Below are 26,950 nucleotides of genomic sequence, written 5' to 3' on the forward strand. Positions count from 1 at the left end.
AAGCCGGTTTCCTAACAATGTTTTCCTTCACCCTTCAAGTGAATGTAAAATGCGCACATAGAAAGAACATCTATTGGTTCACAGCCGGGGATCGAACCTACGACCTCTGGGATGAGAGTCGCATGCTAAAGCCACTATGCCAACATTGCACTAATTATATAAGTAGTATGTATTTTAATATAAGCCATTGTGAAATTTTGGAATTCAATTATGAGTAAGTTTTGCTTTACGGTTTATAATATAAATTTTATATTTAGAGATTATTGTTCATCACTTTTTTTAAATTTATGATTGCATCTACACTATTTGAGTCTAGTTGCCCCTCGAGATATTTCTGAACCAATATTATTCCTATAAAAAGACCGTAAGAGTAATTCTTAAAAAGTCGGCAACGCGGACACAACTTAGTGCTAGGTAAGTATCCTTCCAATTTTGCAAGGTATTATCATCTTACCAAAGTTATAAGAATATATATTAAATTTCGAGTCTTTTTTAATTTAATAAGATCGAGTTTTTTAGTCGAAAATATAAAAATGTACACTGTAGTCTAAGCTTAATTGATAGTTTCAAAGCTTATTCTGAATATCAAAAATTAATATTTTTTTCATCCATATATTAACATGAAGTTTATTTAATATAGACAAACATAAGTATCGTCATATGTAAGAAATATTTTAGTTGATGAAGACTACGACATTACACTGCCGCAGGGTGCAAACATAAAAAAAAATGATTTTCTATGTTTACATTTTTAATTATTATTACTATGTACGTTAAGAATATTTTGTTAATACTGTATATTTGAGTTAATAAATATGCATAAATAAATATAAAATAAATTAAAACCTTAACCTTATTAATTTAATTTAACTAATTGGTCATAAAAATCATGTTCTGAGTTTCTCTATCGTGTATATTTATTTACAGTACACGATAGAGAAAGGATATTATGCTTCAATTCTAAAACCACTGTCCAAACACCCTGAGAATATCAAGACCTTGTATATAAATTCAACATTGGGAAGCCTTTGTTAGCGCCATGTTGTCACCGTTGTAATTGTGGCCCATAGATTGAAGATGCAACAGTACACTTAAGAACATCACTAAGCAACATTAAATTTATTTGCATTCTTCAACATCTCTAGAAAAGGGTAAACGTAAAAATAACTTTGACATATTAAGTTAAACAAGAATTAATTTATATAAATAAATAACTGTAGATGTAACAAGTACACCATTTCGATTAATACTTACGACGAATTTGTTCCTTAATCCATTGAAAGTTGTATTGTGCAATTTATAATTAGGCTAAATATAGACATTTGTTACGTTAGCCTTAGATCATTTCCATAATCATTGCACACGTTGTTTATAACATCGGGACAGTATTCAACGGATTGATTGCTGTTGACGAAATCTAAAATAATATAGAGCTAATTAAAACTAAAGCTTAATAATTACTTAAGTTTAGTTTAATTTAAGTGCTAATTTAAACTAAACCGCTTTTTATGAGAATTGTAAAGACATTTTCTTCCCCCTTCTTAAAAATTAATTCTTCACTTAAGAAACAGTCATAGGTAACAAATTGCGTGGGACCCACGTTGGGAGACAGTTTTCTATGACATCCTGGGCCAGGGTTGAACGGTCGCAGTCCATATTCTATTTCGTGTATCAAGACGCTGTCAATTATTGACTTTATAAAACAACATTGACGTTATACAATCCGAGCTTCAGATATGAGAATAACAAGCACCATCAGTCTTACTCTCTATCTATAGATCTTTGCGCTGATGAAGTGCCGTCTCTGAAGGCTATTTTGAGGGTAGAGACAAATCGTACCATAAAAGGGTTATCGAACATTTGTATGACCGCTTAACTTTGTATCGCTGTCAAAGAATGTAATCTCGAAAATATTTAATAATCACATCAAATTCTATCAAAAAAAGCTTTTTTATGTTAGCCTTATAACTTTCAGCTCATCAAATAGTAAGCTGTCGCTTATTGACAACCATTCCTTTTTAGTTAATCAATTTCTAAAGTTAATATAACATTACATTTTTTTATTAGGTCATATTTTGTCCTTCTTATAATACGATTAAAATAAATTATAAACCAACTATATTATTAAGAACCGTTAACTATTTAAGATGTGTTAGTCCAGTAAGATGTAGTTAGCCTGAAATCATATGTTTGAACTCTGGCGTAAGGACAAGTGGAGATGGACAGAACAAACCGTGCGAGGAGTTGAGAAGTGGAGTAAAAAAGGCGGACTGTACAAGACATGGGAATATGAAATAAAACTGGTTGCAGGCTACGTGAATAGTGGAGCGAGTAAAGGCGGAGGTGTCTGAAGGAGGAATTTATCTTGCCGTGGAATAAGTGATACCTGTATTTTATATTCCATAATAAACATACTTTTTTATTTATTTATTTTACAAACTGACGTAAGTTTTTTTTAATTGGTTGAAAAAAGAACTTATCTGAATTAAACTTGGTGAACACATTTCAGAATTGCCTTCTAAGACAATTTAACAGCGTGTGTTGGGCACAATGTAACCTTTAAAAAATATGAGTTTTTTTTTTATTTCATTTCCGTTTTTAACACAAATGCAACTGTCTGCCATCAGCACTAAAAAAACATCGATCAACATGTTTAGTCTGCGTTTTTTTCATTGTTTTTATGAAGTACATAAGCTGATATACGTCATTTACCTTACCATATAAGTCCTCGAACTATGAAGCTTTATCAAGCTTAATAAAATAATAAATTTATATTTTTTATTTTATTTACCACATACTGCAGCTTTTTTTAAAAGCACTTCTAATATTCTTATAAATATGTTGCAATTTTAAACTAGTGCACACATATGTGTACTGTTATTCTATATATTTTTATACGATGACGAACGATGTCTCGTTATGCAACTGGAAATCTGATAAGCATCACCTCTGTAAATAAAGTATGAAAGTCTTCGACAGCCTTAGACTTCGAGGAAACTTTTATCCTATTCTATCAAATAGCTTATTTATTTGTCATGGTATTTCATATTGCAAAGTTCTAGTATACATTTAATTCACAAACTAGCTACCCCCAAATTCGCTTTATCCCTAATATGATTTTATTTCTTAGCCTACATTTTCTGCATACCAAAATTTGTCTATATTACTCCATAAACACTTTTCACTTCTTTAAAAAAATAGGTTTTTCCGTGCAATTTTTCGATAAAACCCTTTCTCAGAGTTTAAGCCGTTCTTCGAATTTGCAACTAATTTTATTCATATTGTTTCAATGAGAGTGTAAATGCCAATATGTTTAATAATGTTTCAACAATTTCATATCATTAAAATGATTCGTTGTGGGGTCACTTTAATAAATGCAAAAAATAAACGATGAATATGTATGGCTCAGTACAATTAGTAACACAAAAAATGCATTAAAATACTAATATAAAAAATACATTAAATATTAAACGATATTTAAATATATTTTTTGGTTTTCCCTTTTCCATTGGCTTTATATTTAATTCGAGGGATGACGTATCTTGCCTACGCAAACTAGTTCACCACAGGTTATAGTGGCTAAAGGCAAATGCGTAGGAGGTTCATTCATAGAAATCTACGTTTTTGGACGAACTCCAAGAAGTATAGACGTCTTGTCCCATTTTAAAACCCCAATCAAATTTGCCATTAAGCTAAATAAAATATACAGGTCGAAACGTATTTTATTGAATTTACCCAATCATAAATGTATTTCTTATTACAAACTGTGCTCGAAATAAAACACTTACACGTATTTTAAATATATATAATAAGAAGCGTGAGCTTCGACTTCTTCTATTTTATCTCCAAACGAAAACGCAAAATAAGGATATAGGATAATCGAATGGATTTTAGAGATCGCGTTATAACGCACAATGCAAAAGTTAAAGTAAAATTTCAATGCATAAACGGTAAATTCGTAATTGAACATTTTTATTTATCTCAACTTTAACGCACTATATATGTTTTAGGAGAAATGGAAAAATATGGGGGAAGTGGTTACCATAAAAGGCGCCATATAAAAACTATACCAAAAAGATATAAAATAAATTAAGTTAACTTTTTTTAAACTTATACTAACACAACTAATACTAATATTAAGGAATGCGTTATAACGCACATTCACATGCGTACACATTACACATTCCCACAAACACCTCAACCAATATTTTTTGAGTAAATTGTCTTAGTACATAATGTCTTAGTAGTAAATTGTCGTATATATGTAGTAGTATTAACCGTTTTTAATTCATAAATTAGATATTGTACTATATTTTAAAATCTGTGGATTGTCAATAAACTGTTAAATAAAAAAATAAAATATCGCAGATTAAAATTTTTGCTAGCCATGAAAAGTTTATGGCAATCGTTATTCACTGTTTGAGGCGGTGGCTTTGTTTTGTGACGCATAATAGCAGCAGAAATCAGGTACAGCCTAGAAGTTTATAAAAGATGTGTTAAAACGATTAGACGAATATTATTATTGTATCGAAATAGTTAAAAAAACATCCCTAAAAATGTTTTTTTAATCATGGTACTTGGGACAGAGGACGATAACAGGTTAAGTGTTTATTTTACAATGTACGGATAAGTTCCAAATAAGCTATTTATTACTTATTGGTAGGATAAACACTATTGTTGCGTTTCACGACTGTCGGATAGCGCTACTCGTCACATAAAGTCATTAGTTATGAGTCCGATGAAACGCGAGGTTTCTTATTTGGATCTTTTATCTTTCAAATATTTATGTGTTGCATAGCTCTTTGGTACTTTATCCATGCATTGTGAAACAGACCCTAAAGATTGTAAACTAATCATCAGACGTTGTTTTTTTATTTAAGTTGTAATATTATTGTAATGAATTTCGACACTTGGGGGGACGGAGAGATAGTGCACCATCGTCAAATCATTTTTGTATTTTTTACTACAAAATATATATTATTTTAAGGCTTTATTAATTAATCCATACAACAAGTGGTTAGTTTACGTTCCTTAATATTAGTATTAGTTGTGTTAGTATAAGTTTTTAATTTTTTTAAGTGAGATTTCAAATAAATAAACAACCCTTACTGTTGGCTATGGCTATATAGCCTAGTATATAAAGTTACATAATAAATGCATTAAAATACTAATATAAAAATACATTTAGAAATTCAAAATTTATTAAACGTTATTACATTTTTTTTGGTTTTCCCTTTCCTATTTTCTCTATATTTAATTCGACGGATGACGTATCTTGTCTACGCAAAGTAGTTTACCACAGGTTAATGCTTTTAAGGCTTTATTAAATAATGCATACAACAAATGGTTAGTTTACATTCCTTAATATTAGTTCTGTTAGTAAAAGTTTTAAAAAAATTAAATTAATTGATGATGAAAATGATTTTTTTTGTCTTTTTGGTCTAGTTTTTGTAAGGCGCCTTTTAGGGTAAACGCTTCCCCCATATTTTTCCATTTCTCCTACAACATATATAGTGCGTTAAAGTTGAGATAAATAAAAATGTTCAATTATGAATTACCGTTCATGCATTGAAATTTTACTTTAACTTTTGCATTTTACATAATATTAACATTTATATTAACTTACTATCTTTATTAGCAATTTGATGTTGAGTGCATTTCGTTATTTTTATGTCTGGACAAGATAAAAATCATGCAAACACAATAATAACTCTTTATTTTCTTTGAGAGCATTAAATTTGGTAAAATTATAGTGCTGCACAATATTCCCGACGTAAAAAATCGGAAGACCAATTTTAAAAATTCTGGTTGATTATGTAACAAAGAAACGAAAACCATTAGATTTCGTTTCTATCAAGTCTAGAAGTTACGCCGAGTATGCACAACTTGTCAGTATGGAATGAAGGAGTAGGTAGTATAAAAATATATGTTTATTATGGAATATAAGATACAGGTATCCCTTATTCCACGTCATTAAATTTGTATCGCAGACATACTCATCGGCAAAGAAGACAGAGGGTGTAGGCCGGGAGAAAAGGACGGCGTAAAAATCTCTCAGTACTCTTTTAAAATAGAGCTACTCTGGAGTATGAAAACATAGAAAAATATTATTTTATCTGGTGCCAGGGATGAGACTTAGCTCTAAGTGTGACTCCCGTAAGTCTCGACTGTGAACCCTTATCGCGCACTATGATTCCCGCATGACAAATAAGTTTTTTAAACACGGGAGTTACATATTCAGCGTTAAATTGTAACTCTAATGCGCTGTGCTTTAGGATTATTTTTTTATTGATTTAGCCTGGGCATATATTTATAGAACAGTGCACTTTTTACTCCATATCCATTATAGCCTGATATGATCAATGTCTGACATGACCGAGGTGTGCTTAAATGTCGCAACTTCCGAAAACCAAACAAAGCTAAAAAAAAAAAAATTGGACTCTTCTATGATTTTATTGACTAAACCCCCGAAAGTATGTCTTGATAGCAAATATATTTAAACTGTATTGATTTGTTATGAGTTTGACATTTACATTAAGATGTTCGTTCAATATTTAAAAGGTAAAATGACAAATTACCTAAATAGCGAAACAGATTATCGTCAACATAAAAGGATCTGTCAAAGGTAGTTAGGATAATCACACCATCTTCTTATTTACATTATCTACTTAAAGAGATCAGGTCTGCGACTTCATCTGTGTAGAATTAATATTACACAAATTGTTTAATAAATCTGCGTCATTATAATAACTATTTTCTATAGTCTAATATATAAAAATGAATCGCAAAATGTGTTGGTAAGCGCATAACTCTATAACGCCTGGACCAATTGTACCAATTCTTTTTTTTAAATGTTCGTTGAAGTCTAAGGATGGTTTTTACGGCGAGAAAAATTCGAATAAGGCCTTTTCTTTTTCCCATACAAACGTTTTGTAAATAAAATGTAGAGTCAATTTGAACTTTATTGCTATTCGATAAAGTTCATATTACATTACAAGCACTCACTGTTGTCTAAGCAATATCGCGTTCCGTGTGACACAACAAGTGATAATATCGCGAACCCGACCAAATTGAATAGTCAAAAAATGTGAGAGCTATAGATCATTAGTACTGATTTTTAATTTGGTTGGCTTCGCGAAATTATTTCTTTTATTTTAGTTTCGGCATGCGACATAAAATGCATGTTTCACGTCATTACATCTCTCAAACAAATCGCGTTAAAAAAAGGATTTAATTTTTGAATTATTAATTTAATATCCCTATCTGTGCAAAATTATTTGAATACATACTAATAGGAAAATATATCAATGAGGCACACAATTTATAAATATTTGTCACTTTTAGGTTCCCTTTAGATTATTTTCCAATCAGGTTTGAACCCTAAGTTCGCGTCTTAGTTTGTAGCCCTCTAGCAGACATCCCAGCCGGGGTTTTTTAGTGGGTCACAGAAGAGTGGCCAAAGTTCGTGGAAGCGAAGATACTTTGGTCACCCGAGCTGAACCTCACACATCGGCCTATTTTTTTTTCACCGACTATAAAATTGGTAGGAACAAAAAACTGCCACATTTCAAGTCTTTATGACAGACGAAGTCTGTGGGGTCCGCTAGTATAAGATAAATTTATACTTTATTATGATGTTGCTAGTGCTTATTCTATTAAGTTATTACTTAACGGAATCATAAATCGATTGTATTGCGTCAATTCATTGATTGATCGTAGTGCTGATAATATCAATAACTTAATATTGAAGTTGGAATCGCAATTGCTATTAGTATTCAGGAAGGTTTTTATTGGCAAAAGTATTTAAACGATCTTTATAATCACAATATAAATAAAATACAATATTGCGGGTCTCTATTGCGTACACGATAACAAGCTTCAAATTACATCGTAAGATAAATTCTTATGGATTTTGTAGGTGAAATGGGCAGAAAACTGATATTGTATTACGATACAAATTGCTCCCTATTTATTTACTAAATCCCTTTGGTTTACCTTTCCTTGAATAGATTTTAAAATATGAAATTAGCTTTTACTGACCGTTATTTATGAGATTTAACTTACACAAAATCACAAATAAAGAGTTTCAAGTATCAAATAATAACATGTATCCTCTTTTTAATATACTCTACATACATCGAGAAAATTGTATGTAGGACGTTCTGTTTACGAAACATAAAATGTACACATACATTTTTTTATATTACTTGATATTTCCATCACCCTTAGCCGGCAGTGTTACCATGGAGCCTTGCACCCTCAAATAAACGCCAAGTCTTTTATTTTCTACCATACACGAACGAAACCCGATCAATCATTCACGCTTTAATTTTTACTATTTAAATAATTGTTTCCTTATGAATTAAAATTTCGATCTAGGGTCACACAAAATATAGCTGTTAAGCTAGTTAATCGAATCTGTTTAATTTTTACACTGTGAACTATTTGTTTCATTTACAACTTGACATTGGCAACTGACTCCTCACAGTAATCAAATGACAGAATTAAATTTTTAAAATCATCTTAGTACTTACATTCTAAAGCTTCCTAAAAGTTAGATTGTTTTCAGTGGTTTTAGAGTAAATATATTTACTTCTTAACTTTAAAATGGTAAGTTTTTGATTCCTTGTTTTTAAGTTTTACTCATTTAACATACCGTTTTAATTGTTATTAATAGCAAAATTCATTTAAAAATTGCACTGTCATTGGCATTTTCTTGAATTTCTAGAAATAAATTGTTAATATCAAAAGTCTTATTACGAAGCATTAAAAAGAATTTTAACCTTATTAAGAAGAGGTTTGCTAGTACGAACAGCGTACAACAATGTATTTTGTTACCGGGAAATAAAACATAACCAAACAAACCGAATACACTTAGCAACACTTGATATTATTCTATTATATTTCAGTTTCGCAACCAATATGACAGTGACGTCACAGTGTGGAGCCCACAGGGTCGTCTCCATCAAGTGGAGTATGCGATGGAGGCAGTTAAACTGGGTTCAGCAACAGTCGCACTGAAAAATAAACAGTTTGCTGTATTAATCGCTCTCAAAAGAGCAGTGAGTGAACTATCAGCTTATCAAAAAAAAATTATTCCCATTGATGATCATATTGGTATCTCAATGTCTGGTCTTACTGCAGATGCTAGAATGTTAAGGTAGATAATATTCTTAACCCTGTAACAATCGTAAACTTAGGGCAGAAACTAAGGTTTGAGGTATAAAAATAATATAACAGTGTTTTGCAGTTGTTTATAGGCTTGTTATCTATTTCCCTTAAAGGAAATAGTTTGGTAATACAAATTCAGTAATAATTCTCACAATGCCTTTACATTACTTAACAAGCCTTGAAAGAATCAGTATTCCCAGCAAAGAAGTTTCTTTTACACCATGCATATTAAATTATTGATTTCAATTGAAATACAGAAGTTAATATAATTGAATACTGTAATGTTACAGCCGTTACATGCGCACAGAGTGTCTCAATTATCGTTATGCACATGATGCACCAATGCCAGTTGGCAGACTTATTGGTATGGTTGGTAACAAGATGCAGATATGCACTCAGCGATATGATAAAAGACCATTAGGAGTTGGGCTTCTGGTAGCTGGATATGATGTAAGTAATTTTTTTTTGTTGTTTATTAAATGAAATACATAGTGTTACTCTAAAGGTCTTCTGAGTAAAAGCAGTGCTTCTATTTTACCATTTTTTATTTTTTTTATTTCTTAACACTGGCATATAAAAACATAGAAAATTATATGGATGATTTTGACTACATTTCACTTTCACTTCAAATCACTTGACCAAAAACTTTACAATGAAACTATTGTCTGTTTATTAGTTATGATTATTATAACATTGCAGGACCAAGGGCCGCATATATACCAGACCTGCCCATCAGCAAATTTCTTTGATTGCCGTGCAATGGCTATTGGAGCTAGATCTCAGTCAGCAAGGACATATCTTGAGAAGCACCTCACTTCATTCCATGATTGTGATCTGCAGGACTTGGTTGCCCATGGTCTTAGAGCTTTGAGGGATACACTGCCCAACGAAGTTGATTTAAATACTAAGGTACATAAATAAAATTAAAAAAACCCAATATAGAGCTTTTTCCCATATATGAAACTTTATACAGATTCATATTAAAATTTGCTTAGTATAAAAGTTTGTGAAACATCTGTTTATGATGTTAAATTGAGAATATATTTATTTTAAATTTACAAAAGTAACTTCGAAATCATTAATTAAAACTTCACACTATACAAAGTCTTGACAATCCATAATAAAACAAGATGCTTCTTTGGAATACACTCCCAAAGAATGTCGACCAGTCCTTTTCACTGAATTCTTTTGAAAAAGGTTTCTTCTGATTATAAATACATAATAACAATTATAAACATAAATTATCAAATGATTTTGTGAGTTGAATTAGCCTAGTGGTTAAGCATGTGGTTCTCAACCCTGATTATAACTTTTATTGCTGCAGTAAAAGAAAGGTTTGAGTTAAGTTAAGTGGCGGTTGTTGATATTTTCAGATATATGTTAAATGAAACACTTTATTTGAAGCTGGGTATGTAAAGTTAGTAATTATTTTTTGGGAAAAGGGATACACTTCTTTAATTAAATACTAGAGGCTCTTTAATCTCTGCCTTTTAATAAATTTATGAAATGTATTAAAGAAAAGCTGTGTCGTAAGCTTACTACAAAGTTAACGATTATCTAATTGATAAAAGAGCCTGGGGCTAGCTAGTGCTAGACAGGCTACTTCTAATTAATTTGCGATTAAAAAAAAATGTGGTTTGATGATTTGCTATTTTAAAAGAGTACTAAGAGTTTTTTACACCGGCTTTCTACAGCCTCTGTCTTCTTTGCCGATGAGTAGGGATGTCTACCTATTCAATTTTAATGCCGTGGAATAAGTGATACTTGTATCTTATGGTCCATGATAAACATATTTTATTTTAACTGAATTTAATCATTTAAAATATGAGCATATGATAACAATAAAGTTAGGTAGCTAGTAGTGTGGTTGCGATGGTAAGAAAAAACTAATTTGGCTTATCTAAGGTTCCATAAATCTAAGAGACACTTAAATACTTTTTGGACATTGGAAATAAGAATAAAAATGAATTAGTTTGAAAAACATAAAGGGCTCGTTTTAGCTTCCAGTGTTCAACATTAGCTTACATTTGGTTTACACTTCTAATTATTTACTAAAATATAAATTATAAAACATACGAAAAAAATTATAGTCAAAACCGCTTACGACGACATTGTTTAACGGCTGAATTATATCATATTAGGTAATAGTGCTTGGATATAAATTGCTCCAGTATAAAGAGGTAACGCGACTAAATCTCTCGGCTACATTTCCAGATTCTGGGGCGATCGTCAACATCTACGACTGTAATGTAGTGGGAACAAACCGTGGACCATGTGGTGTCAAATTATTTCAGTATAATTAGTATTATTATTGTTTTCTTATGTAGCCAAGTTCACATTTCAAGGATCGTCATGTTCGCTTAAATGTCATTGCTTGTGGCGGCGTCCATGTGTCGGGTTGTCTCTCTCCCTAAAATATGGCGAGGGGGCCGATGGCTGGCCATGCGTCATACTCGTGAACGGCTACTTGTGGTGACTGGTCGTACTTGAATTCGTGTATGCAGTGATATTAGTTATTTCGACTACGTATTTGACTACGTGTTGTTACCACGAGAATGTAAGTGCGTGCCACCTATTTCACCATGCCTCCTGCTGATAGAGGATCTTTGACAATCTGAGATAAATCTTTGTTTTTAATTTATTTTATTATTATTTATTACTTAAGATGCCATGTGGAACATGGTGTAATGGATACAGCTCCTTACAAACGTTGTGTAAAAAAAAACTTGGCGATTAAAAAGAGTGGCGGAGAGTTTATTGCCAGTTCTTCTCTTTCGTTCTACTTTATTGTCGTTCATAAGTGTATATGAATAAATGATTTTTGACTTTGAATAACAACGTCATCGGCCGTTACGACTATCGTTTTTTACAACCAAATACGACAGTTCGATGTCGTTATAAAAAAATTTGACTAGAATATTTAACAAAAGTAAAATAAGTAAATTTAAGGAAAGGCTGTTCTTCTAGAGCAGTTGGTACACTACTGGGGTCGTCAATCACACTTGCAGTGTATACATATACGTATATGATTGTGAACAAAAGGAACTTTATATCTGTGCGAAGTTCTTGAACTATTTCTTAATTTCCAGAATGTATCAATCGCTATTGTCGGGCCTAAAACACCTCTGCGAGTGGCTGATGAAGCGGAATTGAGTCGTTTCCTGGCGCTGGTCGAAGGAGAAGAAAGACGTGGAGGGACAGCCACTGGAGACGCTGCACCTTCGGGGGAAGAGCCCCAGCCACAAGTAAGAATTGTTATAATTAATATCAACTAATTATTTATAGACTGAAAAAAAGATATTGTAACGTTTTAAAAAGAAAAAAAATGCTTATAATTGATTAATCCTAAAAGATTTTAAAAATTATTTCATAAATGTAAAGCTTATTATGCTTATTACTTGCTATATAAGCAAAGTCAATAAAACCGATAAATCAATAAAAAAAAATGTTGTGAAATCTAAAAAAAAACGTGTTCTTTTGGAAAATTTCAAACCCATTGTTTGAAATAAAAACTTTTATTAGTGCTGGATTAGTCCATTTATTGAAGTTAGGCTTAACTATAACATGCTACCTTATTGAAATTAAAAGGTACTAATAATTTTTACAACAATGTAAATCCCCTTACAAATTATACGTTTTTTTAATTCATTTGTGTAGTAGAATGCCACATAACAACAGACGGCGTGTAGTCCATAGCATTATCATCATCATCAATATCAGCTAACGTGGTTTTTCTCTCTGGGTCTCGCTTTATTACGTTCAAAGGAAGGTCTTCTACATCCGACACATAGACCCATTTCTCATAAACGTGAAGCGCTGTTAGTCGCGGATCGTTTGACGGCGCTTTCGCTATATTTGATCGCAGGAACGGTTCTTCCACGGAAGATCTGACAGCTCGCTGTGCGCTTTTCTCGTCAAACGTCTCGTTTCGTAGCTTGGCATCGAACGCAATTTGCAAAAACATTGCCCATCGGGGTCTATAGTAATAATGAACCATTTCAGCCCATTGTTTACATGCGTAGTCTGATATCTCTCCGTTTGGTCCCCATAGTGTAATCTGATTTCTGGCATTCACGTCGTACAAATACGACTCCCCATCATTTTCTGATAAACCTTTTGCGCTCTGTAGCCAGTTTAGCAATGAGAAATCTTTTTGCGTTGCTAAAACATTCCCCATGTCTTTCATTGCGTCCAAGAATCGGGTAATCGATGAATTGAATGTCCAGGAATTGGTGTATCTATCATTTACTACATTTAGATAAAGTTGATCTATTCTATATTGTAACAGTTGACGGGCCACATCTACCAGGTCGTGGTCGAAGCCCCCTTGACAGTTATCGTTATTTGTAAGGACCAAGTTCTTTAAAGCATCGAGAAGATCTTTGCTTTTATACCAAGCCCAGGGACGTATTTTAAAACTCGGTCGACGGGTTATCACGTACTTTCCTCGTATTTTGTTTAAACCATCGAAATTGTAAACACTTTTAAATAAATATCTCCAGGCGGTGGCAGTTGTGTTGCAGGCATATCTTCTTTCTGCGTAATCAGCAACCCATTGATTCAAATCATTGATAGGTGATTCGCGCCAAGCTGTCTCTAACATTAAGTCGTATACGACATAGTTTTGGTTAATTCCTTCCGGCGTCAGTCCCATTCCTATCATAGTGCTGTTTATCCTTTTCCTGACTTCGTAAACGTCTTTATTTATTGACTGAATGTTACCAAACATGCCAAGCGTGCCTCCAAAGTTGTGCAACATACACCAAATAAATGGTTGACCATAATACATTTTGTATAAATCATATTGTGGCCACTGTTCCGACTGTAGGTCCAGCACCAACATTCTTCCATTCGGCACTGATGTAAGGAACGCTTTGACTCTATCAACTGGCCATAAAAGCGGATTATGTACGAACATCCAATTCTGTATCATCCAAACTGCATTTTGGTCCTGTTCTATTAGGGTGTTATAAATAGCCTTCGCAGTCTGCTGCACTAATATTGTAGACCATGGTTCAACCTTGATCTCGTTGAAGGGGTCGGCTGAGTATATATTGCCCGTGCCCAAACCCTCGGTTACTTTCCTTAGATACATTTTTCCAATGCTTTTGAAGAGTGGATCGAATGGGCTAAGGAATAAGTTGCAACAGTAGTCATCGTTGAACTTATTCCACGTGTTGACTGAGTAGAACGTGGAGTTTGGATATATTCGATTAAACGCCCGCGGAACGTGTCCGTTGAACGCTGGAAATATCGGTATCATACCAAGACTTTGCATTTGACTAACGACTAAATCCTGATTATTCTTTTGGACGTCGTGCCAGGATTTGAATAATGGACCACCCCAACCGTGGACGTTGCCCATTCTCAGCCATGACAGGAACGCTGGCCCCGTGAAGTGTTCATTGATCTCGTCATCAGTCATTCCTATTGCTTTGTAAATGCTAGTCCAGGCGGCTTCCTGGGCAATCGGTGCCAATGCTAAGTTGATTCCGTTCAACGCCATCCATTCCACGTGTGCGGACCATTCGGTTTTCCACCAAACAAAACTGTATGATGCTGTACATACATTCTGATAATATCTGAAGCGATCGTTAGCGACAACCGTTTCATCCACTTCCGGGAGGGGATCTGGAATTTGTACATTCTGTGCTTGCCATGCTATTTGGCTCTTGCAGTATTTCTTCAAGTAGTAATTGAAACCCCAAACGGCGGCCACACCGGTACTGGCTTTTATTTGAAGTTGTCCATTAACAGTCCGAAGTACGAACACGTCCTTATTATGAACAAAGAGTACTGGACTGATAATCACGTTCACGTTTTCTAAATATTTTTTAATTATTGATTCCGCGGCCGCCTTTTGTATGTCGGGTGATGTTTTTGTTTGCAGTACCACTGGGTCTAAATAATTTAGATTGATTGCAGTGGTATATGAAAATGAACAAATGATGAGGTAAATAAAGTACATCGCGAACGCTTGCGTCGAACGCGGGGCAATGAATGTACTGTGTATTCAGAGGATCTTAAGTGAATAATAATGACCATTGACCTGCAGAAAGATAAGCTATTATGACCCGACGAAGTTTTGTACTAAGTATTTTATTTATCTATTAACATTGTAAAGATATAATTTTGTTTATTCTTTCACTATTAGACTGATTCATCTCTGAGTAAAATTTATATATTTTTTAAATAATAAAGGTACATGTGTTTTTTCATCACAGCGTATTTACGCTGACAGAAAGAGATTGATAGAGATGAGAAAAAAAATTTATATAAGTGAAATCAGAGAAAGAAATTTTTTTCGGCATCAACTTACAGAATATTTTATTCAAGATCATTTAAATCTAAAACGTTATATTATAATTTTCATTTTAAAAAAAACAAAATTAACCAATTGACCCCGACGTGATTTGAACACGCAACCTTCTGATCTGGAGTCAGACGCGCTACCGTTGCGCCACGGAGTCGATGTATAACGGTTTGAAAAGTTCTAAGAGTTCGGAAATGCTTGCTTATTCAGATGTTGATGTATTTCGTTATGAACATGTTTGTTTAAAAAAATTACTAATAGTAAAGTCGCTGATAAATTTTGCACATTAAAATAATAACAAACACTAAATATACAATACATATACATATGTATTTCTAAAAACTAGTAGAAATATATTTATAAAATAATTATAATCTTATGATTATTATTTCTTCAGCTTATATTTATTATTATAAATAGCGGACCCGACAGTCGTTGTCCTGTCTTAACTGTGAATATTAATTTCGAATTAAACAATATTTCAGAAACAGTGTTTATTATTCTAATGCTTAAGATAAACATCATTCTTTCTGGCGCGTATATAAATAGTTTTGTTGGTATTTCGACATGGGAAAAGGCGACATATAACTGGCCATGTGAAAAACATGGATTTTCAAGATTAAGCCACAAACAACTAGCGCCTGTAATTATTTATTAATTTTATCAATATAATAACGATTGAAGCATTTATTTTAAACGGCATTAATATTTCTTACATCGTCTTTGACGATATTTGCAGCACGCATTCTGTCAATGTTATGTCAAACGACAAAAGGGTACATTAATAAAGTTTGAATTGTAAAGGCGCTAGGCACTGAAAAAAAATGTGCTATATTAACAAAAGTATTTTTAAATTGTCAAATTTTCCGCGCAATTTTCTTAATTTTTCTGAACCTTCCTCTGACAATAACAAATACAACAAAAAAAATAATTAGCGAAATCGATCTAGGCGCGTCACGCGTGATGCCGTGACCAATGGAAATGAGGATTCATTTTTATATATATTAAGTCCTTACATATGAAATTGGCGTTTTGTCGTACTGGCCCACTTTGACCTCAGTACATCCTCTTTGGTTGGGAATTTCAAATTCAAATTTGTACAGCTATTTACTCATGTTTTGTGCTTCGATGTCCGTCATTCATTTGTTTTTTTTGCTTCTGTTTTTTTTCTGTTTGCGTCACTCATTTTACAAAATGGAAAACTTAAAGTATCGGATTATTTAGGAGTACGAGTTCCGCCGTGGCACTAGTGCTGCGGAAACGACTCGAAGGGTGAATGATGTGTATGGCGGTCATGTTGCAAAAGAAAACACAGTTCGTTTTTGGTTCCAACGTTTTCGTTCGGGAAATTTCGACCTGCAGAACAAGCCCCGTGGACGGCCTGAGACCCAAGTTGATAATGAAGTATTGAAGGCTATTGTGGAAGCGGATCCATCGCAAACCACGTCCGAGTTAGCTGCAGGCTGTGGTGTTAGTGATAAAATTGTTTTAATTCACTTGAAGCAAATTGGGAAGATTAAAAAGCTTGAAAGGTGGGTACCTCACGAATTGACTGAAGCAAACCGGCAAACGCGCGTCGACTGCTGCGTTACATTACTGAACCGGCACAATAATGAAAGTATTTTAAACCGAATCATTACCTGTGATGAAAAATGGATTCTTTACGATAATCGGAAGCGCTCAGCGCAATGGTTGTATCCTGGCCAGCCAGCCAAATCCTGCCCCAAGCGAAAATTAACCCCAAAAAAGTTACCTGTAAGCGTTTGGTGGACTAGTGCCGGTACTGTTTATTGCAGTTTTCTCAAATCTGGCCAGACTATTACGGCTGATGTCTATTGTCAGCAATTGCAAACGATGATGGAAAAGCTAGCGGCTAAACAACCTAGGCTGGTCAATCGCTCCACGCCACTGCTACTTCACGACAACGCTAGACCAAACACTGCACAACAGACGACTACCAAATTAGAAGAGCTTCAATTGGAATGTCTAAGACATCCTCCGTACTGCCCGGACCTTGCTCCAACAGATTACCATTTTGTTCGAAATTTGGACAACTTCTTGCAAGGGAAAAAATTTAACTCTGATGGGGCAGTCCAAATCGCCTTCACAGATTTTATTGATCCTGTCCGACTGTTTTTTTTTAGTAAAGGGATCAATGAACTACCTATGAGATGGCAAAAGTGCATAGAAAACAATGGTTCATACTTTAATTAATTAAATATATTATATTTAAAAATATTCGACTTTTTGTTCCATACAAAACGAAAATTTCATATGTAAGGACCTAATATTATATAAACTGTATTTGTTATTTTGTATTTGTTATCATGTTGGTATTATTTATAGATTCTATTCGTATCTGGTAATTGATAAGGATTGTTTAATGAGTTATATATGTGATAACTAACAATGTAGTCATCCGATATATGGTGTATGTACATGTGATATGTAAATATCCGGTTATATCTTAGCTTCGTTACTCGCTATGGGTAGTCACGAGGCTTAGCGCAAAGTGTAATTCCCGTTTTTGAAAAACGTATTGGATTTTGACATTAAGAATTGTCTTAAAAGGCCAGCAACGCACTTGCGATCAGTTTGCCTCCTGTAACATAAAAAAATCATGTATGTTCATGCAAAACGCACTAAAATTTCGTGAATAAAACACGCTAGTATTTCTCAAAATTGTAAAATCTTTTATTTTATTTTAAATTTTTAAGGGTGTTTTTCCGTCTTTAAACAATTATTCACAAATTCAATAATACACATTTTTCAGCAGGCGATGGACACGGAGTAAGTTCAAGACTGGAAGCCGTGGGAAAGGATGACCAGATTGAAGACCTGATGCCGTATTGTCCTCCTACCCACAAATATTCCACACTTGTGGTTCTACCCTCTATTCTAAGCTATTGGAAAGGGCGGCCTCGGCCAGTGTTTGGACCTATTGCTGCGTAAATTACTGGTATAAGTTAATTAAAAATAAATTATCTGTGTTCAAAACTAAATGTATGGTGTAGTCCCATTATTATACACTGTTCTCTTTCCATAACATTATACAAACGATGCGACCAAAGGGGCAAAAACCCTTTTTATTTAAACAAAATGGAAGCGACCGCCTTGCTTGTACTAGATATATTTACGTTTATATGTCTGAATGCTGGCCGAGGCTTATAATATGTATCCTGTGTAATTCTTTATAATTAAATACATACATTTTTAATTAATTTTTTTATTTATACTGCCCATTAGGCCGGGACGCCATGGCGACGTATGGCATGGCTACACTTGGCTACATTCGGTAGCCAAATTGCCAGCAGTCACTATTCAGTTGTTTCAGATTTCGTATCGAAAGCACGTATAGGGCCATACCTCACCGAGATACCATGGGTACGTCTGGCGCCCTGCGTCGACAGACTGAGTCGCCAATGCATTCAGTTCTGTCTCGACAGTCAGAAATGGACGTGGAAGTGACTGCACTGTTATTATATTATTACCAGCGCCGCAAAATATGAAACAAAAAAGTATAAAATATGGGTAAATCGGTTTATATCAAACCGAAGCCAAAGCGGCGTTTTTCTCAGACTATGACGATTTGAGTAAATACCATGAAAAAGATTCTATTATCTGAGGATGTCCCTAACATCATTTGAATTATTGACTTTATGTCAGCAACTGGTTTGCGACTGAGTGAGTGACTGACCATATATACACGTGCAAACAACTCGCCAGTTGCCGCATGCGGAGCGATCGACTCTGGCTACTTGGTAACGTCGCCAAGTGAGTTAGCTGGCATACATCTCAATAAGACACGCCATACCTTTGTTTGGCGATGTCGCCGGCTTGCCATGTATCAGGACGCCACTTGGTTGGTCCTGACTGCACTTCCAAATCCATCGCCAAGTAAGTTAACTGCCATATATTTCAATACAAATTGATTGGATACGTCAGCCAGCGACGTCGCTATGACATCCCGATGAGTTAGCGGCCTTATATGTAAAGCTAGACAGAATTTATCCATGTTTATTAACCGGAAACCGGCTTGCCTTAGACCCAAAAAGATACAGATGCCTGAGACTTATTTATTTTGGAAAAATAAATAGTCACCTATGAAAATATAAATTCCCACGTAACTGAATTTGATGAAACGATATCTCAGGAATGGTTACTATTAGGGAAAAAATGATGTACACATTTTTGTAGAAAATTTTAAGATCTATAACTTAAACGTTTTTTGATAAAACTTACCGTTTTAGAGAATTCAACATGACACAACAAATGAATTCACATTCAACCTCAAATTCTGACATTTGACCCCGAATAACTTTTGTAGCACACATAGGATCGATGGGGATTTTTAAAACTTTATTTATAATGGTTAACCCCAGCTCTCCACAAATTTTTGGCTTTCCGGGAATTTTTGTTATTTGACCACCATTTTTATGTATTGGGTTTCAAAAGAATTTGTAAATAAAATGCATATGTGATTTGATTTATTTAATCTCTCATAATTAAAATTAACATATTTACAAATTATAAAGGTAACAGGAGTTCAGTATAAAGCATCAATAATATATGCCAGGGTTCAACATGAAAACCAGTAGTACAACGACTCGTAGCGAATACGACTGGTTCATATCCATAGAACCCAAAGGGGTGAAGTGCAGTGGTATGATGCTAATGACAGATCTTTATCATTTTTTAATAATTTGAATCAATTTGTAACAGTGAATGATATTGTACTGCAACATATCTCTATGGCGGGTTGTCAAGTCACTAGTAACCCAGATGGGTTGCCATGCTAAAATATGTGATACGTCAAAGCAAAAATGCACTTATATTTTTAGGTATGAATAATAAAAAGGTATTTCTTTTAAATTAAGATTTAAAAAAAATGAAATCATTTTTTTATCCGGCGTCAGTTTTATTTATATATTTCATGAATACAAACTTGTAGATTATTACTTATTGTCATCTTACCAATTTGACTAGGTCTAACTTATTACAATCGATATTGGTGGTCCTGTTGTACATTTTTGGTATGGGACAATATATAAATATACAAAACTTAACTATATACAATTAATCTTAGCACCATTTATATAAAACTAATTCTCGAGATTCTAGAATTTTGGACTTCAATCACGCGGAAGCTAACTTATGGTAATTTCAAATATATCTTTGGAATAACAACAAAATACTATACATATGCACATGAACTAAGAAAGTAATATTTCTAATTATTTTCTGAAGACACAATTTTTTAAAATATATTCGTTTAAAGAATGAGCCCACTTCTAGTATTTTGCTTCGAAAGAGCTGGCAACATATCACTGAAGAAATGATTACAATGAAAGATTAAAAAATCTGCAAATTTAAAAATGACCGTCTTGCGTTATATTATATTTATTAACTTTATTTTTATAATTGACAGGGTGGATATTGTTGCAAGTTGCAATACTATCTATTAAAATCAAATTATTACTTTTCAGGTAAAATTTAATTGTCTCGCATGTGGGTTATAAAGATAATATAGAAGATAGCTGAAAAGATCGAAAGCACCGTGCCAGCAATTGTCAGCTACCAACTTTATCGAAATTAAATAAACGCTCTTACATATTGTTTACATTTATGTGTATAAGTTGTGTCATACAAGGGTATCTAATACATATCCGTTTCCTGTGTACGTGAAGATGGGCTGGTTTTGATCTAAAACAGGTATGTAACTTTCTTGCAACGCTATCGGCTGCCGGCTTGATGCCTCATTCAATTGTCTTTCCAAAATAGTATTTTGTAACTCTTCTTCTTCCAATTGTAAGGTTAATTCATCTAACAATTTCATTCTATATTCCAATTCACTTTCTGTTCTTTCCAACTCTTTAGTGTTGTCTTGCATTTCTTGTGCTGTTTTTGCTAGATCTTCCTCTATTTTGTCAATTAGCATTGTCACTTGTGATACGTTTTCACAGCTATTTGCCTTGTTTTCGTCTGTATATCGTTTTACCTTCGCTGTTAATCGAACGACTAGCTCCTCTTCGCGGTGAAGTCTTTTGTTTATAATCGCGAGCTTTTCAAGAAGTTCAATTTCTTCCCTTATTTTTGTTAATTCGTCGGCTGATGCTTCTGAATCTGTATCGGTGTGCGTTTGAATCAATCTTTCGGAGTTTACTTGGCAGATATCTGTAAGTTCTTTAGTAAAGTAGTGCTCTCTCATTAAGTGCCGTTCTCTTCTGGATTTGTGTTTTGTGTGTCTTCTTGGTGGTGTGCCACTGCCAACTCCCACACCGCTGTCACTGTTGGCTGTTTGGCTATCATTTACCTCACTGCACCTCCCGAGATCTCTCAGATATGATTCCAGTAGATAATTTGTTCCATGCTTCTCCATTCTACTTTTGTGTGTTTGGTCTTCCAATTGATCAATTAGTTTTTCCTGTTCCCTGTAATAAATATTTTGATTTGTTATCAAAACTAAGCACACACATGTATATATTGGCTAATGATCGTTTGTGAAGTGATTCATTTAAATAATGATGTTTGTTGAACATTATACATGCAATTACCTAATAGTCATCAACTAATATTAACTCAGTAGTCACGAGTAAATTTATTTCAAATTAACCATAACAATTTGTATTGTCATTGAAGGACGCAATAAGTCTGCAATTGAAACTAATAATTTATTTAATAATAGTGATGCGAATAAAAACCTTGAAACGTAAAGCAAGGTTCAAAGGTTGGAATTATATAGGTATTTTGAATTACGAAATAAACTAAAGTAAGAATACTTCTGTAGGTAAGTGATTGATTACAAACTAATATTATATACATACATCAATGGCACTACAACCTTTTTAGGTCAGGGCCTCAGATTTCTGTATCTGTTTCATGATTATTTGTAAATCGAATAGGCAAGAAGGCTGATCCCCTAGCCGTCGACTTTTTTTGGGTCTAAGGCAAACCGGTTTCCTCACGATGTTTTCCTTCACCGTTCCAGCTAATATCAAATACATAATAATATTATATAAATGAATATCGGTTCCTAAATCAAAGATTTTTCGACATTAAATAAAATGAATATAGCAGTTTTTATAGAAGTTTGGAAGTTATCGAATGTATGTGTATGTAAATCTTAAGTGGATTTTACCTAAGCTTATCTAGTTGCTGGTGTATCGTCCTACTCTGATGCTGTATCACAGACACGAGTCTCGCTGCTGGCTCTTCACTCTTAGCTCTCGGTGGAGGTGTTGCTGCTCTATGACCTTTCCGTCGTCTTCTCGTCCTACTGCAACTACCAGCGTCGCTGTCTCGTCCAGAATCATCTTCTCCACCGCTGGACAATCTTCGAAGAGATAGGCGAACCTGTATAAAGCCAGAATGTTGGGTTAAGGCTATGACAGAAGTAAAACAAGAGAATACTCCACGATCTTAAAAGAATATCATAAATCATTGACTGAAAGTATTTTTGCGTGGAAGAAATAAGTAAATGCAACGAAGTGTTAATAAAAAAATAAAATATTAAACGTGGAAGATTACTTACTTTATCAAAAAATATAGTTTGGTATTTTTAGGATTGATTTATTTAGTGTAAAAATACTTTTTAGTCGGTACGGGCTTTAGACTTCTGTATGTGTTTCATTAACATTTGTCACTGTTATGGGCAAGTTGGTGCCTTCTGTGCCTGACACATGCCGTTGACTTTTTGTTTCCTTACAACGTTTCCTTCACCGTTTGAGCGAATGTTTTATAGGCACATAGAAGTCCGTTGGTGATCCCCGTTGGTTGGCTTTGCCAATCAATGTACTCCGCCGGGATCGATCCAGCGACAGAATATGAATCGCACGCTGAAGTCAATAGGCCAACACTACTCATTTATAAAACAGTAACTATAATTTTATAATTTTCGTCTGACACTCAAAAGCCATACTCCAGTCATATACTACTGGAACATGTTAATATTTGGCAAACGTGATATTATTGCGCTTAGAAATCTGTAAATAGGTAGAATGTTAAGTAGTTATATGTAATAATCTTACTTCATGTCTAGCATCTCCCCACGCAGCCAATACATGCAGCACGGGCACATCTGGTGGTAAAGGTCGTTCCACCCCCCTCCATCGCTCAGCTAGAACCCACTCTCCTGGTTCACTCAAGCAACTGGCTGTAATAAATATTATAACTAATAATTAATAGGTATCGTTACATTTGAATCACAAACGTCAACACGTTTATACAGCAACGTAAAGTACTGTACGGGAAACATTTCTATCATTATTTTCTAGCAGATTCTATAGTTGTAGTATAAAAAAATTGTGTGTTTATTTCTCTAAATATATTTCACTATAACTGCCATGAAATAGGTTGCATTCCGGCATCGACTCAGAGGTGCAAAATAAATTGTATTATATTATAATCAACACTTCGATCAGGAATCGAACCCGACATGAATCCTGCCAAGTTGTGTGTACTATTCATGGATAAATGATGGCTTTTCTCACCTTCAGGAGTATCTTGTAAGGCCCTGACGATATCAGCACAAGTGGTGTGTGACCGCACCCCTCTCACCCATAATTTCTGACCACGAGCTAGCACTCCCACCTCTTCATCGCTGTAATCTGATGAGGAAGCCTCCATATCTCCACCTGTTAAGTAATACTTAAATCATTAACATATAAATTTATGTCACCCAACTTATATTCATGTTTTTTGTAGTCTCACTACATTTAATTAATTTAAAAAAAAACAATATGTTACGAATATATGATCTCTAATAATGAAACTCATCTTTTAACTAACTTAACCATGTTTTTCTGATGACATTCGACAATACTCAAATAGAGATTGTGTCTTAAGTGATGTTCATGTCCTAGAATGATACATAAATCAGTGGCTCTTTAGGTCTGGGCCTTAGATTTCTGTATCTGTTTCATGATTAATTGTCAATCTAATAGCCAAGTAGTCGGCCTCCTGCGCCTGATGCACATCAACTTTTTGTATCTAAGGCAAGCCGGTGTCCTCGCGACATTTTCCTTCACCGTTCGAGCGAATGTTGACACATAGTCAAGCCTATTAGTGCACATTCCCCCAGCTGAACCGACGATTATACGACCTCAGGGATGAGAGTTGCACGGTCAAGTCACTAGGCCAACACTGCTTTTATGTTTTAGAATGGTATTCCAACTGTCAAGTCTTGTCTCAGAATCTTAGAATCCTTCGATTTAAGTAGCATATGTGACCTTGACCCACCGCGCTCAAATACAATTGGCGCAGTTATATGCAAAAGTCACGAAGATGTTGCAACTGTATTATATTCTAATCCTTAAAATTGGTCAATTAAAGATTTGTCCGAAGGAACGGACTAAAAATCTAATTATACATACGATATTGCTGATTACAAATGGTTAATATAATTGAAATAAAAATTAAGTATTAAAAATGTATTACCAATCTACGATATTTTAATAATATAAGCTGAATGCGTGTGAAACTTCGAGTAAAAATAATTACTTCCCTCCCCTAAAATCAATGTTGTAACATTTACCAATGACCTCATAAAAGCGGACCTTTTAGGCAAATATTTCTTATAGTGGTTAAGGTATCTACAACAATAATAGGCTTCATTTACGTTTTTGTAAAGGATTTTGATATAGTTCTTTCAATATCTGTCGAGGGATATCTGTCTAGACTCTGTCCAGGGATCAAAATCCTATATATTATTAAATAATTAATAGGCATCGATATATATATATATAATGGGACAAATGTGCATCAAGATTATATACTAAAAACTAAAACTTCCTTTTGACAAAATAACATCAACTGTCAAGTACACTGTAATTATTTTTCGGAAGGCTTAACGAACAAAACAATCTCTCTCTTACCCGAATTTTTTTAAAGAAAAAGCACTATTAAGCAACATGAAGTATTTATTGTCACAACTCAATACATAAAGTGCAATGCTAATTGTACGAGCCAAGGCTGTACATTTTTGCTCACTCAGGCTTACTTATAAAAGCGTGGCGATTTCCTAAACCGTCGGTGTTACGCCCCGAGACTATAGCCGGACGTAGCCACTCTTCAACTGTTACATTGCTATACGTTACATAGCAATTAACATGTAATTATTTCGCTTATTGTTCTACGCGTGTGGTTAATATAAAGTGAGAATAAAATCCTCTATTATTTAAAGCAGAGTCAATGATCGATGACAGGACCCGTACATTTTGGTCCGTCGAGCCGGATTACACCGAGCTATTTATACAAGCCAAGGCTGTACACAATCTTGATATTATTTCCAAATAACTATTCGCTCGTAATAATCATAGCAGGTAACAAAGTAATAGGTCAAAAGGAAATCCGTTGCTAGGCAACCAACGACCAAACAGACGGGGGTTGCATAAGTCTGCACAATTTAGGGGCGGGTGGCGCCAGGCACGCGAACATTATCAGGAAATCGGGGCTGCATTGTTGCAGTTCGTAACTAGTTTTGCATATAAGTGGATTTTAATGGAAATCTAGTTTTATTGAAGGAAATGTTCGTAAAAAGATCTTTAAGCGAAATTGGATGCATGCATTTTCACGAATTGACTTATTTTTATTGCCGTTTAAATGTAATTTACTGTATTTCCAGCTTATTTGTTGGTCGTAAAGAATTCTACTAAAGAAAACTCTAGGTATATAATAACTTTTAACTTTAGAGCTAAGTACTAAATATACGACGAATAGGTTCTATACTATATTTCACGCATTCACTGAATGACTAAGCTATTTATATGTTTCGTGGTTCTACTGCTAAAATGAATTATATATAACAAAAAAAATATACTAAAGATATAGCTAAAGTATAAACAATATATAGAAAAAACAAAAGTATACAATACATTTAACTAAGTATGTGTGATGGTGGGTATGTACGTCGGGGTATGTATGTGTTCTATATCTATTTCTTTAGATATATATTTTTATTATAAAACATATACTGAGCTTTTCAAGGAAATGGCTCATCTGGCTTTATAACTTCCAACAGAAATAGCATCATGCAGCAGAAAAATGAATTGTTTTACCCACGGTCCCAAGGTTATCAGCAATTGTACCGATATCTCTTAGTACCGGTACTAACTACATCGAAGTTGCATACAAAAAGGTATCGCTATTGACATATATTAGACATTAGGTTTATTACTACACACAAAGTAATAATCAATTAACAAAAAAAATTGGAAAATAAACAAAAGGAATAAGGTTCACTTTAAGTGTGTAATGTGTGTGCGTTGTGGTTGTAACTGGCTCAGCATTATGCTGTGGTTGTGTGTTCCAAAGCGCTGGTCATTCTGCCGAAGACCTCAACAGTTCGTTTGCGCGACAGACGCAAAAAAAAGAAAAATAATGTTATTATACAAATAGAAGAATTAAATATAGTAAATCAACAATGTAAGTAAAGAAGTCTTGGAAGTTAAAAAGTAGGTACGACTGCAG

At 34.0% G+C, this 26,950-nt stretch overlaps 3 protein-coding genes and 1 non-coding gene across 8 annotated transcripts in view; 1 reads left to right on the plus strand and 3 right to left on the minus strand.

The window, feature by feature from the left end:
* The first annotated feature begins 8,480 nt into the window (after positions 1 to 8,480).
* LOC123711703 (proteasome subunit alpha type-1) lies at positions 8,481 to 18,701 on the plus strand. 2 transcript variants are annotated; one of them, XM_045664414.1, is made up of 6 exons: positions 8,481 to 8,610; positions 8,910 to 9,160; positions 9,462 to 9,621; positions 9,871 to 10,080; positions 12,261 to 12,416; positions 18,258 to 18,701. In XM_045664414.1, exons 1-6 carry the CDS (start codon positions 8,608 to 8,610, stop codon positions 18,276 to 18,278), a joined length of 801 nt encoding a protein of 266 aa, XP_045520370.1. In that variant the 5' UTR covers positions 8,481 to 8,607; the 3' UTR covers positions 18,279 to 18,701. The 2 variants fall into 2 exon arrangements, with proteins under 2 accessions (XP_045520370.1, XP_045520371.1); XM_045664415.1 differs by having other exon boundaries at positions 18,261 to 18,701.
* LOC123711702 (alpha-N-acetylglucosaminidase) lies at positions 12,691 to 15,182 on the minus strand. The gene has a single exon (XM_045664413.1). It carries the CDS (start codon positions 15,137 to 15,139, stop codon positions 12,812 to 12,814), a length of 2,328 nt encoding a protein of 775 aa, XP_045520369.1. The 5' UTR covers positions 15,140 to 15,182; the 3' UTR covers positions 12,691 to 12,811.
* Trnaw-cca lies at positions 15,570 to 15,641 on the minus strand. The gene has a single exon. It is a non-coding gene; the product is annotated as a tRNA-Trp (tRNA).
* A 1,328-nt stretch (positions 18,702 to 20,029) lies between the features above and the next one.
* LOC123712588 (ras association domain-containing protein 10) overlaps positions 20,030 to 26,950 on the minus strand; it is a 95,023-nt gene continuing 88,102 nt past the window's right edge. For all 4 annotated transcript variants that reach the window (XM_045665770.1, XM_045665769.1, XM_045665772.1 and 1 more), the window contains 4 exons: positions 23,974 to 24,117; positions 23,512 to 23,636; positions 22,623 to 22,837; positions 20,030 to 21,915 (listed from right to left, as the gene is read on the minus strand). In XM_045665770.1, the coding sequence (XP_045521726.1) occupies positions 21,126 to 21,915; positions 22,623 to 22,837; positions 23,512 to 23,636; positions 23,974 to 24,109 (1,266 nt within the window). In that variant the 5' untranslated portion in view covers positions 24,110 to 24,117 and the 3' untranslated portion in view covers positions 20,030 to 21,125. The remainder of the gene's footprint in view (positions 21,916 to 22,622; positions 22,838 to 23,511; positions 23,637 to 23,973; positions 24,118 to 26,950) is intronic.

This window comes from Pieris brassicae, chromosome 7, assembly GCF_905147105.1.
Source record: "Pieris brassicae chromosome 7, ilPieBrab1.1, whole genome shotgun sequence".
NCBI lineage: Eukaryota > Metazoa > Arthropoda > Insecta > Lepidoptera > Pieridae > Pieris > Pieris brassicae.

Coding starts and splice junctions, on each gene's coding strand:
- LOC123711703 (XM_045664414.1), top strand. Junction 10,081..12,260: donor AAGTTGATTTAAATACTAAG/GTACATAAATAA, acceptor CTTAATTTCCAG/AATGTATCAATCGCTATTGT. Junction 12,417..18,257: donor GGGAAGAGCCCCAGCCACAA/GTAAGAATTGTT, acceptor CACATTTTTCAG/CAGGCGATGGACACGGAGTA.
- LOC123711702 (XM_045664413.1), bottom strand. CDS start 15,139: ATGTACTTTATTTACCTCATCATTTGTTCATTTTCATATACCACTGCA.